The 18,750-nt window shown below is 42.0% G+C and overlaps 1 protein-coding gene across 1 annotated transcript in view; it reads right to left on the bottom strand.

The window, feature by feature from the left end:
- Nucleotides 1–8,256: 8,256 nt before the first annotated feature.
- Nucleotides 8,257–18,750, bottom strand: part of LOC127616300 (tensin-3-like) — a 42,400-nt gene continuing 31,906 nt past the window's right edge. Inside the window, exons 18-27 of the mRNA XM_052087814.1 lie at nt 18,180–18,706; nt 18,015–18,098; nt 17,198–17,329; nt 15,018–15,113; nt 13,486–13,563; nt 13,308–13,385; nt 11,608–11,776; nt 11,463–11,531; nt 10,470–10,499; nt 8,257–10,380 (exon numbers count right to left, since the gene is read on the bottom strand). Of these exons, the coding sequence (XP_051943774.1) occupies nt 10,236–10,380; nt 10,470–10,499; nt 11,463–11,531; nt 11,608–11,776; nt 13,308–13,385; nt 13,486–13,563; nt 15,018–15,113; nt 17,198–17,329; nt 18,015–18,098; nt 18,180–18,706 (1,408 nt within the window). The 3' untranslated portion in view covers nt 8,257–10,235. The remainder of the gene's footprint in view (nt 10,381–10,469; nt 10,500–11,462; nt 11,532–11,607; nt 11,777–13,307; nt 13,386–13,485; nt 13,564–15,017; nt 15,114–17,197; nt 17,330–18,014; nt 18,099–18,179; nt 18,707–18,750) is intronic.

Here is an 18,750-nt window from a genome sequence, read left to right as displayed (position 1 = left end):
CGCGGAACTCTACTGATGAATTGCCTCCACTCCACTCTGCCATTTCCCATCACAGCAGTGTACTTGACTTTATTACTTAGGCTAAATTCCACACCAACGATTTTTATACCCCCAAACATTTAAATCAGTTATTTCCCAATCTGCAAATGAGATTAATTTGCATATCTACAGTACATTGAAAAACTACCAATAATCAATCAATCATCACTAAAATCGTGATTGTTTCCCTAAAAAAATGCAGACTATTATAATACATCCTGCATAATTATTTGCGAATCAAGTGTGTCTTATGCTTTAGTCGAGCCTGTGCACAAAGTCACCCATAGGGGTCCAAACGAGAATTTGTGAGTGTCTGGGTGACGGGTTCAATGACCCTTTGTTGTCTGGTCTAGTCAGGGCCCCAAATGGTTTGGCCCTTCAGTGCTTTAGCACAAGAGGTGTGCCAGCAAAGTACCAGAACTGCTGGCACAAATTATACATTTCAAACTCATGTTTCAAACTGTGAGTAATTCCACTTTATATGCTGAACATTCAACCGGCACGTTTATAAAGAGATCATGTGTGTTGTATGCTTTGTTTGGTTCGTAAAAAGAGGTGACGGTTGTAGCAAATCAACTCGTGGCTGTTTCACAAGACAGCGCCCTTCTCACAATGCCCTCAGCGTCTGACAGTTCCTGGCCGAGAAGCCCCGGAAATGTTGTTTAGTGATGTTATATAGTGATGTTGGCATGTTAAAATAATGAATGGCATAAATCAGGGGTTCCCAAGTCAGGTCCACGAGAGCCCGTTGCCAGCCTGTTTTCGATGTCTCCCTCATCCGACATACCTGACTCAAATTCTTAATAAATAAAATGCAATTTGGTTCCGTTTTTTTTGTGTTTACTAAAAAAAAACTGGAAAAAAATGTCATTGTCCATTAGTTTAGGAAGGTAACATAAAATAACACTGATCAATACGTTTTGACAATTTTTTTTTAAATCCGGACTGCAAGTCAACTTTTCTAAATTTGTTGGGTTTTTTTGCAATGATTTTGGATCTGCTGTCATTTTTTCCCCTTTAGCTTATCAGGATAGTAGTAATAATAATATTAATAATCATCATAATGGTTTAGCAATAATATAGTATATGATATAGTCATATATTTAGTCATGTTTATGAGATAATGGTTAGGTTCAGCAAGGTGGCATTTTTTTCAGCTCTTTACAAGACATCGTACAATCCGTATTGTGCAAGCTTTTATAGGTCGAACAAAAAATGAAAATATCTCAAAAACCTGATGTGCTACCACCAAAAAAAAGAGGCTTTTTGAAATCAGCATCAAAATATGTTTAGGGACACATAGAGGCATCTCTGATTCAAATTCTCCGTTGACCAGTGTAATAATTCACATTTTATCAGTTCATTATGGCCGTTGGATGACTTGAAAATGGATTCCCATTCCCCACCTGTGCTAAAAAAAAAGAGACATTCCAACCTAATTATGTCTGTTGCGATTACAGATCATAGCGGGACTATGTTAAAAATCAATACAAGTGCCTCTCGTCTCCTTAAAAGGATTATGCTGAACCGGGCTTGGCACTCTGCCCGCCTTCTCGAGCTCTTAACTGGGCAACTCTGCAGCAGAGAGTCCTTCTCAGTGGAATGCCAAACATTTGTTTCGTATTCAGGAAGAGAGTGGAGGGGAGTTGGGAGTCGGGTGGGGAGGAGGCAGGGTGTGGGGGGGCTAATTTTCCTCACTCTCCTCGTCAGAAGGGGGTCTTTTTTGAGCCACCTGCACATTTTCCGCATAGCAGCAGTCAACGTCGGCCGCTGCAGGAATGTCATCCCACCGCGCAGCCACTCAATAAAGAGAGAGTGTGAAGAATGCTGCCAGTGCAGGCGCACACACACACACACACACACACACACACACACACACACACACACACACACATTCACACACACACACTCGCGACATTGCTGTACTGTACATGTGTTAAACATGGGCTGCTGAGTTGACACTTTCTAATCTGGTGCAATTTGAAAAGTGTTTTTCGATCATTTGGGCCAGTCAGGTGTAGTTAAAAATAAACCTTGCTGCAGGGAACGCGGCGGTCTTAATAAAGCACATATGTCCATGCCCCGTATGATACTCGCAACTCAATAACGCCTTTATGCGGAATTCCTTTCCACTATGCATGAAAGTGTTAGTTCACCCCAATTACATGCTAACGATGCACCCGGCAAGAGTCTTGTATTCTGAACGAGTTAAAATATGGCTGGACCTGGAAGCGGTGAGCAGTTTGATCGGGACAGGTACCAAGAAGCGCATATGGATGACACCGGAGGTGTGTGTTTTTTTTTTTTTGACAAAAAAGAACTTTCATCTATCTGTTCTATTTCTGCCTGTGGACTTTGGTGGACAGGTGGGGCACACCTTGGACTGGTTGCTACGCAGTCTATCACAGAGAAAAAAAAAGTCAAACCAAACTACACTGCAGTAATATTTTGCTGAGCAGCACGGTTATCGACCGGTTTGCACGTCAGCCCCACAGTGCAGAGGTCCAGGGTTCGATTCTGGCTCCGGCCTTCCTGTGTGGAGTTTGCATCTTCTCTCCGTGCCTGCGTGGGTTATCTCCGGGTATTCCGGTTTCCTCCCACATTCCAAAAACATGCATGGCAGGCTGATTGAACACTCAAAATTGTCCCTTGGTGGGATTGTGAGCATGGATGGTTGTTTGTCTGTGTGCCCTGCGATTGGCTGGCAACCATTTCAGGGTGTCCCCCGCCTACTGCCCGAAGACAGCTGGGATTGGCTCCAGCACGCCCGTGACCCTTACGAGGATAGGCGGGTTAGAAAATGGATGGATGGATAATATTTTGCCAACAATGACATCAGTCTGAGATCAAAGGCTCATTTTTTGGTGTTTTAAATGGTTTTAAACCCAACTGTCTTTATACCACAATGCACCCATTGGGTTGGATTTAAATTTACACTGGTCAACTGCTAATTTCAATCAGACATGGCTTTTATGTGCCCGTATTTTTCACCACGCTTTAAAAAATGTATTTTGTCTTTTTGTCTTTTGTAGCATATCATTTTCTTTGGATTTTAATTTTTTCATGTTAATTTGTCTGATTAAAACATATGCAATACGGATTTTGTGTTGTAATATATATTGATCTGTTTCTTAAAAAAAATCCACCAGTTCCTGAACCTAACCATTAAGGAATAAATCATTAGTTAATTAATAATAGATTATTTAATATATTTATTTATATTTATTTCATATATTAATTAATATAATTCAATATATTACTATCGCACATTAGATTCTTTTTATTATATCGTATTATTATTATGAAAATCTGATATGCTAGAAAAAACAAGGGCTGATTAAAAAAAATCACAGCAAAAAAAAAGTTTCAATATCTTACTTGCATCAGTGATTTAAAACATTTTTAAACTTCTTGAGCAGTGTTATCAAATGTATATAAAATATTATCCAGATGGTAAATATTGAGCAGGTTTGATGCAAGCTTGGGTAGGAAAAATCATCCCTCACGATAATCGCTCGGGATAACCATCAGGCCTTTTGTGATCTTGATTGGTAAGTGGCCAAATTGAAATCTGCTCTGACCCCTCCCATAACGGTGCACCCCTCTCTTTATCAGATTTGATCGAATTTGCACATTTGGGCGTTAGTGCTTTTAGTATTCATCATCCAATTATTATTTGCAAATTTCAACATAACCACTGCTCTATATCACGGTACATAGAAAATGCATTTTGTAAAAAACAAAAAAAATTGAAAAATGCCATCTGGTTAAGCGGTGTGCCCAAGCACCTGGTTCACTATTGTGATTACTTTTTGTTGTTGCTGTTTTTCAGAAAGTACTGTTATGCTTTTCTAAACATTTTCTGTCATGATGAAGTGAGTTTTAAGTTAAGTGAGTTCAGTCCATTTCCCGAACTGTACGGGTTGTTATTTTCGGATAATTACCTCAATTTGAATCCCATTCCCCTAACCAGTGTTTATGTCTATGAACACATACATACTGTATATAGTCTGTAGGTGTGTTTGGGCGAGACAGGAACGGGTGGAGCTGTTGAGGAATGAGCCTGTTGTACATATCACATGACTAGTTGGGTAACTTCAGCGTTTTTCTATACTGATCTTATCGCAGATGGACTGCATGCTAACGACTCTATATATATACCAATTTAATTTAGCTCTGGCTGGCCCAAATGCAAAGAATTTCAAAGCAATGAAAAACATCTGGTGATTTGTTTGTTTGTTTGTTTGTTTTTATTTTCAGTAAACTCAATAATAGTGAATTGGTTCTCGGGAAATTTGAGCTATTGCCAAATTGTACACTTTCTGGGTTACAGTATTCCATTTTGCAGGTCATGTTGGTCCGTGGTCACAAGGTAACAGTAGATTGGCTTTAAGGACAAAACAAACTCTACTTCTTCTTGTACTGCTACTTGTACTTCTATTTCTTGTACTTCTACTACTTTTACTTCTGCTACTTCATCTACGTTTGTCTCCGTGGTTGATTCTCAGTTAAGCTATTCAATGTGTTTCGATGAAGTGCAAAATGCAAATTTTGCCCCTCAAACTGCGATTTTTTTTCAAGCCTTTATGTACTTACATGTCAATTTTAACTGCCCAGTCTGACTTTTTTTCTTCAGGGATTGGAGAGAAGCCAGCTACTACTTTTTGGGGAACTCTGACACCTCGTCACCCCCCTCCAGGCGGCACGAGGCTGTAATTAGCAAGGTAGAGGACGCCGGGAAACGAGCTCGCGACGTCGGCCCGTAACAGTTGCAGAGTGTTGGTTTTGAAATGATCCACAGTCCCACTAACTCCCTCCCAGGCAATATGGCTTCCTATGTCTGCACTCGTCTGACTGGTCCAGACTTTAACATGTTTTCACACACATTTGCTCACAAGTGTGAAGGAGGACTGACCGCTCTGTCAGTCGGGCACAAGTGGACGACAGAGAAACACACAAAGTGCCTTTTCATTCACACTTCATTTATATTAGTCTGTTCACACTTCATAGCAATGAGCCTGACTTTAAATATACAGTGCGTGAAAAAGCATCTGAACCAAGTGGCTCCGGCCATGTACTGTATCATTACAGACACGCCATTAGTCATTGTAAACAAAGACTCAATTAGGGTGGCGATATCCCTTCCAGAGCCTATTTATAAATGCTGAATTTGTTTTTGCAAGTGCTGGTGGTCTGTGGTGATATACTGTGGTTTGATGTGTATATTGTCGAGAGCAAGTTATCACTGCTGAATGTCAATAGCAGTCAGTGGAAAAAGGTTGAAAGGAGCAGTGGACAGCCTACGGCCTGTGAGACAATATTCAATCCTTGAGAGCATTCGAGACCGCCCACCATGGAATTGTTATTTTTTTTAAAATAATAAAAATGAGGGGTGAAAAGATATGTAACCCACAAACACTCCTGATAGGCAGAGTCATTCCTGGGGAAATCTTGAGCTGCAAAGGTCTCGATAGCCAAGGCACATGATTATAATTGCAATTGCAAATAAACAGCACATTTTAATGAGAGATGCCATTATGTGTCCCCCAAATGTTTTTGATGTTGATTAACAACAACAAACATTTTAAAACATTTTGAGATATTTTCATTTTTCCAAGGTTTGACCTATTAAAGCGTGTGCAATACAGGTTTTACCATAACTTACAGTTATGTTTGAGGAAAACAATTATTCCACCTGCTGAACTCAACCTTTAATTCATAAATATTACGAAATATATTTCTATATAGGGTGGCATGGTGATCGACTGGTTTGAACGTCCGCCTCGCAGTGCAGTGCCGAAGGGTTCGATTCCGGCTCCGGCCATCCTATGTGGAGTTTACACCTTCTCATTGTGCCTGCGTTTGTTTTCGCCGGGTACTCCAGTTTCCTCCCACATTCCAAAAACATGCAAGGTAAGTAAATGGAACACTGTAAATTTTCCTTTGGTGTGACTGTGAGCGTGAATGTTTTTTTTTGTCTATGTGAACACCCTGCGATTGGTTGGCATCTTTACATATTCTCCCCGTGCATGCGTGGCTTTTCTCTGGGTACTCCAGTTTCCTCCCACATTCCAAAAACATGCATGGCAGGGTAATGAAACACTCTAAATTGTCCCTCGGTGTGATTGTGAGTGCAGATGGTTGTTCGTCCTGTGATTGGCTGGCAAGCAGTTCCGCCTACTGCCCAAAGATGGCTAGGATAGGCTCCAGCTCGTCCACGACCCTTGTGAGGATGAAGCGGTTCAGATAATGGATGGATGTTATTATATAACCTATTATTCTATTGTTGTTATAATTTTATGAAAACCTGATTTATTGGAGACAGAACAAGGGTAGACTCAGAATCAGCACCCCCGCCCCCCCAAAAAATGTAGAAAAGTTTCCTTGCATCTCAGATTTTTTAAAAATCATTAAAAAATTGATGGCGCATGTCACTGTGGTGTGGACTGATGTCATTCAGGTGGTTTCCGTTGTTATGTAATTGGGTGTTTTGACCCTGATCCGGCAGTGGATCACTGCTTCCTCACTTTCTAGGATGTTTTTACTTGGCTGCAAAGCCTGCGTTCATGGTGTGGCTATCTTGGAAGTGGGACTTGGACCAATTGTTGCCCCCAAAAGGTCAATATTGAAATTGATTTAGACTATGACTATTGGACTACTCCTTTGAAAGAGATCCAATTTATCTGTTCATTTCTGCACTGTCAAAGATTCAGTTAGCTGTTTGCAGTGGTTCAATTTATCTCACAAAAATAAAAAATAAAAAAAGAGCACTGGTTATTTCGGCATCCCAGAACACATTTTTACGTCGCCCTCCCTCTCTCCTTCACTTTAACATTTGTTCCCCTTCGAGGAAATAGATGCCCCATGAATTGAAAGCACGTGAAGGGGTCTGCTTGCAAACATGTGCTCTCATATCTCTGAAAAAAACTGGCCCGCTGCTGTTTATTGCCACAGGCCTCCTCTACTGTACATGGTAGATTTAATACTTTCTAAATACAATCTGGTCTGCTCTCTTGTGTATTTTTTCTGCAATTACCTCTCCTGTGTCATTAATCTGCTGCTAAATTCATAAATCATGGCAAATTGCTGCACGGGCCCCCATGAGTTATCCAAACCCTTGTGCCCTTGTGTAGTCTTCACAATATAGCTTTTTTTCCCCTTCCAGCTTCCTGTATTACAAATAACAGAGCAAGATGAGCTTTCGGTTCCGCTGCAGTCGCCACACCTGCAGGCCTGCACTTCCTTCCTGCCCACCCTGGGAATTCTTAACTTTCACCACCTGCAGATGGACAGTAAAGAAGAGGTGGAGGAGGATGAAGACACTTTCCCTCCCTCTTATATTCTCTCCCACTGCCATCAAGACAACCCGCCCAGGCTTGTGTTACAGGTAAAATTCTCCTGCGTTTCTGTCCGCAGCAACCGATGTTGCCTTCTTTTTAATTCAACACTTATTCAGTGGCACCTACGGCAGGTTGACTTGTGGTTAGCACCTCTGCCTTACGGTTCTACACTGAAAAGAATGGTGTGTTGAATTGACTCAATTTTATTTCAACAAGGGGATGCTCAAAATAAAATGCTCTGGTTCCTGATACATTTTTAAATTAGATGCATAGTCTACTTAAATCACATATCTGGTTCCAGATGGTTTTATTTTGGGCAACCACTTGACAAAATTATCCATTTTCTCAACCGCTTATCCTCACAAGGGTGGTGGGTGGTGCTGGAGCCTATTTCAGCTGTCTTCGGGCAGTAGGCGGGGGACACCCTGAACCGGTTGCCAGTCATTCGCAAGACACACACAGACGAACAACCATCCGCGCCCACACTCACACCTAGGGACAATTTAGAGTGTTCGATCAGCCTGCCATGCATGTTTTTGGAATGTGTGAGGAAATTGGAATACCCAGAGAAAACCCACGCAGGCCCGGGGAGAACATGCAAACTCCACACAAGGAGGCCGGAGCTGGAATTGAATTCGTTACCACTGCACTGTGAGGTCAACGTGCTAACCACTGGACCATTGGACCAGCTTTGACTAAATAAAATGGAGTCAATTCGACAAAAACGTTTTTGCAGCTTAGGTTTGAATCTCAGCTGAGGCCTTCCTGTGTGAATAAGGACAAGTTCTCCATACAATATTCAAGATTGGTAGGTGGATAATGACTGCTTAAATTGAATGAAGGGAGTTTGTTGCCAACTTAAAAATGATGCACAATATTTAATACAAATGTTTCATTGTTTTTATTTACAGAGCACAACGAAACAATTCCCTTTGCATATAAGAATAAACTGTAGCTCAGATCTCCAGTATACAGGAGGTACACTTACATAAGGACATTTTTCCATTTTTTTTCATAAGAAAGACAGAGCCACACTGTGGTGATATAAGCGAAAGCAAAATGGAAATACAGGTTATGTCTTTCACAGCAACCACAGGGTACACGTAATACATGTCCTGGAAAAGACTGAATGAACGTTAAAATTACGGCTTCTTTTCAGACACGGATACAAGAAATCTAGTGAAACATCCTCCAGCGCTGTAGTTCTGAAAACAGCAGTTTTCAAAATTTGCGGGAACATCTCCCCCTAGGGGGCACCAGAAGAAGGGGAGGCGCAGCAAAATGAGAACAAAGCAAATAGTTTTGTAGCAAAATTGAGTAGGGTAATTGGGTTTATTTTGTGAGGTGCCTTCAGAAATTCATTTTAACGAGGGTATGGACTCTTCTCCTTCAGCCCGCAAGGGGTGCCAAAGATCTTAAGAGAGACAGTAGAATGAGAAAAATAGAGACAAATACTTCTAAACTAACTTCAGGTTGTTTGACGTGGAACGAGAAGATAATCCATCACACGAAATATATTTTTCATATTTTCCCCTGCCACTATTGGACAATTTTGCAGTTCTAAAAAAGTATTTCTTTCTCTCTTTTAGTTGAACAAGGGCATGGCAGCTTCAGAGAAATAAAGACAATATTTGGAAACCCGCTATTCAAACTTCGTGTTAAAGAATCAGCTTTGAGGAGGGCTAGGACAAAATTCATGGGAGGCTATTGTATACAGAAATAGTGCGCCATCCGTATCTGAATGAATAGACTGCGTTCAAGCGCTCAGAAAAGCTCGAGAGAAGTGGAAGCCCATTTTGTTACTGAGGTCACGCCACCCCTAGAGGGCACTATAGGATTTCAAGGGTGAGGCAATGCAGCGTGAGAAAGAAAAATAACGTATCAAGAAATAAAAATTGTTCGTAACAAAATTCTCGTTTGTTCGTAACAAAATTCTCTTTTTTCTTTTTTGGTGTTGCTGGGGGGGCGGGGGGGGGGGGGGGGGGTTGAGAAAAATAAATATTGTTTTTCTTTCAAACTTTCGAATAACTTGATGAGGATTTAACAAGGGATGAACGTAACAGTGTTGTCCTCACACAGTGCGTTTCAAATGAGCAGCAGTTTGAGAACAATAAAAAACAAAGAATAAGATTCGGTAATGGCAATATGAAAACTTAACAAAGGGTGATAATACAGCGGTTTATATTTGCAGCTCTTGATTTTCAAAGTAAGGGTAATCTTGAAACAGACTTTTTTTAAATTCACGGGTTTGGTCAATATTGTTTTACAGGGAGATAATTTCGTGTTGTTTTCAAATGTTTTATTTAAATGTTGAATTGGCTCAGTGTCCCACAAATTCATGCATGGGGACGTGCTCTCATAAAAAGGAAAAACAAAAAAAACCCAAAAGACAATAAATTTGATATAATTGGACACCGTAACCAGCTCGTGTCATGGGGTAGAGGAATACACAATATATATTAGGGTTTACTTAAAATAATTTTCATCTCACACACACAATCACTCGCTCTTTTTCATTTTTCATGTTGACAGCTGTCGTACACACAGAACGGAAGACTTATAATGCAGAATATGATTAAGTATGGTTTAAAAAAATAAAACTTTTTTTATGGTGCATAGATCATATATGCACACTATACATCCAATCAAACCAATTTATATACACGCACGCCACTCTAACACACTTCTCCATGATTTCGTAAATGAAATGACATAGTTAATGCCCTTACTGTTTAATAGTGAAACATCACATATAAGGGTGTGGTACTGAAGTCATGAGAGTCCATGTTCAGCTGAATGTCTCGCTCGTCATCGTCTCACATTTATAGTTCCTCGTTTTTCCAGGAGGCGGTCCTCCTACTTACTCTTCAGCGAGCCGATCATCACCTTGGATACAAAGTTGACGATGGCGCTGGCCGGTTGCTCGGGGTCATGCTCAGCAAACAGGTGGCACACGTTGTCCATGGAGGTGCCACTTTTTCTCGCCACGAAGCCAAAGATCCTGCGCAGAAGCGGAGCAACGGGTAAGAGAAACAGTGATTGTGTGAAAAGGCTCTTCGGCTTCTGGTTGTGTATGAATCATGTCCTTACTTTGCTGACGTGCAGCCATCCCTTTTCCACCTGTTAGGAAAGAAAAGTAAAAATGGGAAAATTACACTCACAGGCCACAACATGAGGTACGCCCACATCCTCTGAATGCAAATATGCAATGATTAACTCATTCAGTACCACCCAATTCTGGACCAAGTCTGAAAAGACGTTTAAAAACGTCTTTGGGAGTGAATGAGTTAACTGACATCTGGAAAAGATGCCTCAAAAATCAAACCCAAGTGACCGTCTAAAAGATTAACAAAGTCGTTCCGGCTTTTTCTTTGTTTGGTGGGAGTTCACGGAAAAAATAATAATAATAAATAATAAAAAATTCAAAAAACATGCCTCAAAAGTCAAACAAAATGAAGTTCAAGCACTCATAATATGGCAGCAAATCGCATCAGACTTGTTCAGCGCAGTAAGCTTTTCATGTTTGTTGGACTTCTCAACTCAACTGTATTTATAGAGCACTTTCAAACAGCCATCGCTGCATACAAAATGCTGTACGTGGAGCAACTAACATATACAACAGTAAAGCAACAAATCGGTGACAAAGACGGCAGAAAGCACAGAACAACAAAACCAAGAACAAATCTGAGTCATGCTGAGTCAAATGCCAAAGAATACAAGTGAGTTTTGAGGCGGGTTTTAAAGATTTCTTCAACTTCAACTGATCTTTTTCTGATTTAATTTACTGCGCCAGTTTCTCAATTTTTTTCGAAAACTGGGTGTTTGCAAATATTTAAGTACTCTTTCCTGTGCCACATTTCCAGCGCCTTTTCAAGTTCCATTTATATTTATGAAGTTTGCACCACTTTTCGTTTTTGTGTCAGCGGCTCTGCAGTGCCGTCACACATAACATTTAAAAAAGGGTTAAAAAAAATACATCATGAAGCCAAAGAACAAAGCAAAACATTTCCCCAAGTGTCCCACTTTTTGGACCATTTGACTTTGGTGCTTTTGGTCCTTGTTTTTTCCAGTAATCTCACTCACTTTCTATCTTGAGGATCCAAAGCGCAGAAGATGACTGTGTTGGCATTGTAGTGCCTCCTGAAGAAAAGCCTACAACGCAGACAAGGTCTTAGTGCATGTGCAAACTATTATACTGTATTGCGTGATGTGTGTGTGTTCCACTCACTTCCTCTGGTTGTCAGTGAGGGTGATTCCCTGCGAGGACACCTTGAAGTGGACCACTGTGGAAGTGGGAGGCGGGTTGGAGCTCAGAGTCAGGCCTGTGGCTTTCTGCACCGCCTGCACCCCCGTCAGAGACTCCATGTCGACCGAGCCCAGGTACCACACATTACAGGCTATATACAAACACAACAAAGATTAGCATTAACGTTCTCCTGACTAGACTGGTTCAATGTTTTTGTTGTATTTACACTGACGATGATGATGCCGCAGACTGAACAATAATGCATAAATGATACAAACGGCAAACTTGAATTGGCCTCGACTGGTTTAAAATGGGGACACTCCCACATGACTCCACCGGCCTCCATCTGCGATTTTTGGCAAATTTTATGATGGACATGCCTCGAAAGTGGCATATTTACTACATTTTAAATTTAGAGTGGTTGTTTTTGGCTGTGTTTACGTCAACGTCAAGAGCACAAGAGTTTATCCGAGCCGGCCGGATACAGTACAGAGACCGGGGCTTGTTGAAACATGGATAAGTTGTCACGTTGCAATATTCTTCTTCTCCACTAGAGGGAACAACTAAAAACTGGAATACAGTGGTACCTCTACTTCCAAAATGAATTGGTCCTGGAAGACATTTCTTAACTAGAAAACGTTATAAGTAGAGGAAGTAGAAAACGTAGAGACACTTTTTCCATGTAAATACCCTCTTTCGTTCCAAGTCCCCCCCAAAATTCAGACATAAATGTTTCCTAAAGCATAAAAATGCATCAAAATCTGTAACAAGTACATGTTACAATAAGATTATTGCACAATAAATGAAAGTTGTGCATAATGTAAAAAAAAAAAAAAAGAATAGAGTCAAGAATAAAAATGACGGTCATTTAACTTTTAACTGCGTCCTCATAGTTTTTTGCCCTCTTCAGTCTCAGAAGTGGTTTTTGCCTGGCGTTTTGTAAAGAACTCAACCTAGGATGTTTGCTTTTGTGGTCTTTTAAAAATCCTTCGAAAATGTCAAAGGCAAACATCATCAGCATAGTGAGCAATCGCAGAACTGGTGAAAACTTTTTTTCTGGGTGACTCACATTTACGTAAAACTATCGGAACGCCTCATGGCCCGAGGGCCGAATGACGAGGACGCTGCATAGACACTTCTCTTTCTGTCTACCTACACACATAGACACATACGATAGAAGTCCCTCTTAGTCAATGGTATGCCAGGATGATGCTCGGTAATAGCCAATGGCAGAACAGCTATAAGTAAGTATGTTGCGTTCAGGAAATTCGGAGCTGCGAGCAGCAGGCCATACTGTATTTTTACTTTTCGTATCTTGATATTTCTTTCATAACAAGAGGCAATATTTTCCTGTTGATATGTTTCGTAACTAGAACATTTCGTATGAAGAGACGTTCGTAAGGAGAGGTTCCACTGTACTAGTTTTCTTCTTTTATGTGGTCAGGGGTTTTGAGTTTGTTGCGAACTGACCTCAGTGTTAATGAACCATATTGCACAACCCAAAGTAGAACTTTAATGTTAACTTGATATATTTTAAAAGCCCTAGCAATTATACATGTGGACTTGTGATGCCAATTGAGAGCAAAAAACAAAAACAAAAAAAAAGAATTCCAATTGTGTCACTTGACCCAGGCAGTGTAAATGTACAAGTACAATCAAGCTGAAGCATTCTTAGAAGTTACCTGCTCCCTGTTTGAGCAGTTCTGCAGCAGAGTTAGTGACTGACTGAGACATGTTCTCCACCACATCTTCTAGAGGGTCTAAAAAAAAAAAAGTGGGGGTGAAAAATAAACAGTCTCATCTAAAAACAAGTCACATATTCAAACAGAATCAAGTCTGAGAAAGAGTTTGTGTTTTTACCTCTGTCTGGTATGATGAGTTTACAGGGCAGGGCCAAGGGAGTTATTGAATGTTGACAAACTAGTGCAGTTAAACTTCCTGTCAAATAACAGCAATGTGTTTTGTTCAAAATCAACATACATGTATCATACACACAGGAGATTTGATGCTTTGTCACTCTACGAGGGTTTTTTTTTTTCAATTTTAAACACGTTATGGGTGGCCCGGTAGTCCAGTGGTTAGCACGTCGGCTTCACAGTGCAGAGGTACCGGGTTCGATTCCAGCTCCGGCCTCCCTGTGTGGAGTTTGCATGTTCTCCCCGGGCCTGCGTGGGTTTTCTCCGGGTGCCCCGGTTTCCTCCCACATTCCAAAAACATGCATGGCAGGCTGATTGAACACTCTAAATTGTCCCTAGGTGTGAGTGTGAGCGTGGATGGTTGTTCGTCTTTGTGTGCCATGTGATTGGCTGGCAACCAATTCAGGGTGTCCCCCGCCTACTGCCCGAAGACAGCTGGGATAGGCTCCAGCACCCCCCGCCACCCTAGTGAGGATCAAGCGGCTCGGAAGATGAATGAATGAATAAACACGTTATGATTTGCTTTAAAAAAAGTCTTTACTTTTGGATATCTGTCTTGAATATCTATTGACCGGCAATGCATTTTAAAAAAAGAAGGAATGCTTTTTGCTGTTAAGGAATTAATATCCATCCATCCATCCATCTTCCGAACCACTTAATCCTCACTAGGGTCGCGGGGGGTGCTGAGCCTATCCCAGCCGTCTTCGGGCAGTAGGCGGGGGACACATCTGAACCGGTTGCCAGCCAATCGCAGGGCACACAGAGACGAACAACCATGCGCGCTCACACTCACACCTAGGGACAAATTTAGTGCGTTCAATCAGCCTGCCATGCATATTTTTGGAACGTGTGAGTAAACCGGAGCAGGAATTAATATGAGGTATAATAATGCTGACAATAGAATAGTTTTCAAGCTGTAGAAAGCAGGCCTCTCAATACTTGTGTTGGTCAAAATTACTCAAACGTAAAAGCAATTATAATTAGTCTTACATAATGTACAGCATAACGTTTTGAAAGTAACTTTTCAAACACTCTCCAGGGCTTCATTTATCTGATTCAGGTTCCCTCAGCAGCTTTTCAGCTGCCAGTACTCAATGTACTGCGAAGAGACTCATGTAAACATAGGAATTTAAAACTTTGTGTGACAGCAGAGGTAGGCCTGTTTGTTTTTGTTTATTTTTTATGGTGCAGTGTTTTGATCAGGCAACATCATCACCCACCCAAAAAAAAAAAATCGAAGTGTGCTTTCAGTACAGCTGTAACAAAATTGGGCTGTAGAGAGCTAATTTATTCATTGTTAATCAGCCACAAAAATCACTAGCACTTTGATCCATGTTTGTTTGTATTCATTTATACAATGGTAACACTATCAAATGAAAAAATCCTGGATTGCAAAATGCATTCGGGAACAACAGAGGGCAGCAGAGTGTCTGCAGCGACGGATCAATTGACCAACAGCCAAATGATGTCACTCACCAAAATAGGGCTCATTGGGGCAACCCTTCAAGCGAACACCCTTCTGTGTGCACTCAATCAGGAAGTGGCGCACTAATTCATTGGCAAGATCGCCGCCTGCCAAACACAAACACACAAAACAAGGTCATTACCGTACTTAATGATCTGTGGCCCGTTTTAGCAGGACCCGCCCGGCTGATTGGCAGCAAAAACAGCAATTCCCTCCAAGCAAGCCGGGTAATTCCCGCCCAATGCATGAAGTTGCCGCCACTGGTGAGATGAATGGGATTATGATTCCACAGAAGAGCCTCGGAGAGGGGGGAGCTGAGGAATGTCTTGACACAAAGGCTGGGAGAAAGACCCGCTCCTTGAGATGGGTTGAGTTTCACACTCATAAGAAAGCACAATGGGCTAAGCTGAGAGTGAGGAGGCGGGGGGAACCGTGTCATGATGTCACCACAGGTGCCTTTGGATTGGACAAGGATCATGTCGAACAAAAAGGACAGGTGTGTGTAAGCATTGGCCAGAAAGGTATGTCTGTACATTTTTGTGCCGTTAGGAATGAACTTGAGAAAAAAAAGGGCAGCATGTATTTGGATGCACACAGGCTTATTGTTCCACAGAGGTACAATGATATGCAACTCTGTGTTCCTTTGTATCACGCTGGAACATGTCTAGAGAATGTTTGGTTTCCCGAAGACGCCGGTTTTGTTCCAGAAATAACTCTTCTCACTCAACAATCTCACTTGTGTGACCCCATCCAGGCAGGACAGGCGGATTTCCCAGGAGAAGGTTTCTGGATAAAGCACGTCCTTTATGAATGGCCGAAACATTAGCTGTTCATCCGAGACGTGTCAGGCAACGGTGCTCTGTTTTGTTTCATCGCAATGACGGCTAAGAGGAGCCGTACAGTGTGATGAAAGGGAGACTCTATGGTTCCGGCATGCACGGGAGGGTGGGGGGTACAGTGGACGGTAACACGAGATGGCTTGGGGAGTGATTCCCAGGATGTTTTTGTATGTTTGATTTTGGGAAGGAGATTATTAAACTCTCTGAAAGGCACTTTGTCAAGTATGGATGAGTAGCTAAACCCAGTTGACAGGTGGGGAGACAACTTTACCTTTAACTATTGAATAGCGCCAAAGCTTATTTATTACTTGGGTCTCTTCCGAAGCTCACAGAAGAGAACAACTATCATGTCAATTTTCACAAAAACTTGAAGCATATAAGCTACAATAAAGCAAAGTAGAGAAAAAAAAAACAGACAGTTTGAATAAAAAAAATATTTCCCATGTTTCTTGCCGAAGGTGATGCACTTAACAACTATTTGGCCCAATTTGAGCATTTTTGTGCCCTTCCCATCAAAGTCAGCAAAGACTTGATTGTCATATGTCTCGAAAATATCCTGATCAATTATCTTTTGGTGTACGGTGTGTTGAGTGATCCCCCCCTCTTCGCAAATCAAAAGCGGTCTGAGCGTACAATTGTAAATGTCAGACCTGTTTGGTATTAATCATTCAAAGTCTTTACAGTACGCATGTGGTCAACTCAGGGCGGCCCGGTGGTCCAATATTGAGCGTGTCGACCTCACAGTACAGAGGTGTAGGGTTCGACTCTAGATCCGGCTTCTCTCTGTGGAGTTTGCATGTTCTCCCCGGGCCTGCGTGGGTTTTCTCCAGGTATTCCGGTTTCCTCCCACATTCCAAAACCATGCATGGCAGGTTAATGGCACACTCTAAATTGTCCTGAGATGTGAGTGTGAGTGTGGATGGTTGTTCGTCTGTGTGTGCGCGCCCTGCGATTGGCTCGTAGGATATTGTGTTGTTGAGCTTGTAAAACGTGTCATTCCCCACAATGAAAATAACAAAGTTTGAGGTTAAAACTGCAATGCAGTTACCAAATGCAGTAAACTAAGCTTAGCCCCTTCCATTGTGTGCGTCAACTACAATTTGTTGTCCTTTTTGGAATTTCCCAGCATTCTGAATGTTTTTGGGGATTTGTGGTCAGGCTATTTTTCCTCCTCATCCGTAGGTTCTTTCACATTCACAAAATCTGTTGGGATGTAAATAGTCTGCATGTGTGGACCCTATTTAAGATAAGCAAACCACCATTGCACACAAGGCACCAAAGTCTTTATACTGGACATTCCAAAATTTTAAGATAGCAAGTGAAAAATTCAGCTACTCGGATGCATTTTGTACCTTTTTTGCTCTGCTGGAGGACAGAAGCCGGGGGTGTGGCCACCTTCATTGCTAGCCCGTAGGCGCCTCTGAAGGAATGGCTGTCGCGCACAATGAAGCAGCCTGGTTCCTTGTCCTTTAAGACTGAGATGGCTGTGAGACAGAAACATAATGATCATGAGTTGGCTTTAAACTCAATTGAAAGAATAATTAAACCTAGAAGTGGGAATGAGCACAGACGACTTGACTTGAAACATTTGATGACAATTTCAATGTGAGGAGCAGAGCTATTGCATTGACACATTTCTGCCAGCAGTGGCCGCCCTAATTTCAGGGCAAGACAGGCTATACCACACAAGACGCTTGGTCCCACTTGACCTTGGGGTGATGAGTTATTATACCTGTTGTGTGGCAAGTCAACAAACATCCGCACCATACTCTGCTGACATGCAGTGTTGCAAACTCAAATTATTTTTACAGTTTACCATCAGACGTCTGTGCAGTACATGTGGATCAAATTTGACAGCAATCAGACAAAATGGATGTGTTTATTGTTAATGCTACCTCAAAATGAGCCACTTACAACCAAAATAGTAGACTTCCTGTGCCCTTTCAGGGACAGGTTTTTGAGATTTTTTTTATGAGTCTACTAATGATAGATATGCCTAGTAAATTTCATGTTCAGCCAACTGGATTTGGACTGTGGATCACCTGAATGAACATGAGTACAAAATGTGGTGAGTTTTTTGAACATGTGAAAATGGCCCTTTATTTGTCCTCAAATAAAAAATGACTAAGAGACCGAGCAGTTTGAAGCGGTTCTGCTGCATAAACCTACCTTGGTCTCTTGAGATGTCAGGCTTGTACCAGAATTTGGATGTGTCTTGTACAAATTTGACAGTAACCTTGCTCGCAAGCACATCTGCAAAAACAAAACGCAGCAGATTGAATTCTGAGTTAATTTTCAAGGCCACTCGGCACTTTTTTTAAGCTCTTGGCTCACCTGGCAGAGGTGAGCCCGTTATTGGTATCTGAGCCGACATGTCGGGCAAGACGTTGGGGAAGGGGATGCTCAGCGAACTCCCGCTGTGTGGACTTGAGAATCCGCTCAGGGCTGGGGAGGCTCTTCCCCCGCGTTCCCCATCTGACACCCTCTTCTTCTCAGGCAAATGTGGGGGTTGCATCAGGAAGGACTGTGATTGATTCTCATCCAAGGAGCTAAGGTTATCCCTTTCCCTACTCCCATTTCCGAGCAGCAAGGCAGAGGTCAGACAGTGTGAACCGTAATCAAGACCCAAGTCATCCGGCTCGTCAAAGCTTTGGGCCGGACTGTGCCTGAGGTCATAGCGAGCCATATGGCTTCGCTGGCTGCCTCGAGGCGAGCTGTGGGCGTTAGGAGCCGGGTGGACGTGTTGGGGGGCATAGTCCAGTGACGTGGGGTGCTGGGGGGCTTGCCTGGAAGGGAAGCTGTTCAAAGACGCTTGACGGCTCAGGACGGGATGCTCTGGCCAAGACTGATTCACTGATGGACTTCATTTATGAAAAGGACGACAGAGGAAGATCAACAATGACAA

The sequence above is a fragment of the Hippocampus zosterae genome, chromosome 15 (genome assembly GCF_025434085.1).
Source record: "Hippocampus zosterae strain Florida chromosome 15, ASM2543408v3, whole genome shotgun sequence".
Taxonomy (NCBI): Eukaryota; Metazoa; Chordata; class Actinopteri; order Syngnathiformes; family Syngnathidae; genus Hippocampus; species Hippocampus zosterae.
The sequence above is the reverse complement of the archived record's forward strand: the minus strand, read 5'-3'. Positions and strand labels throughout refer to the sequence as shown.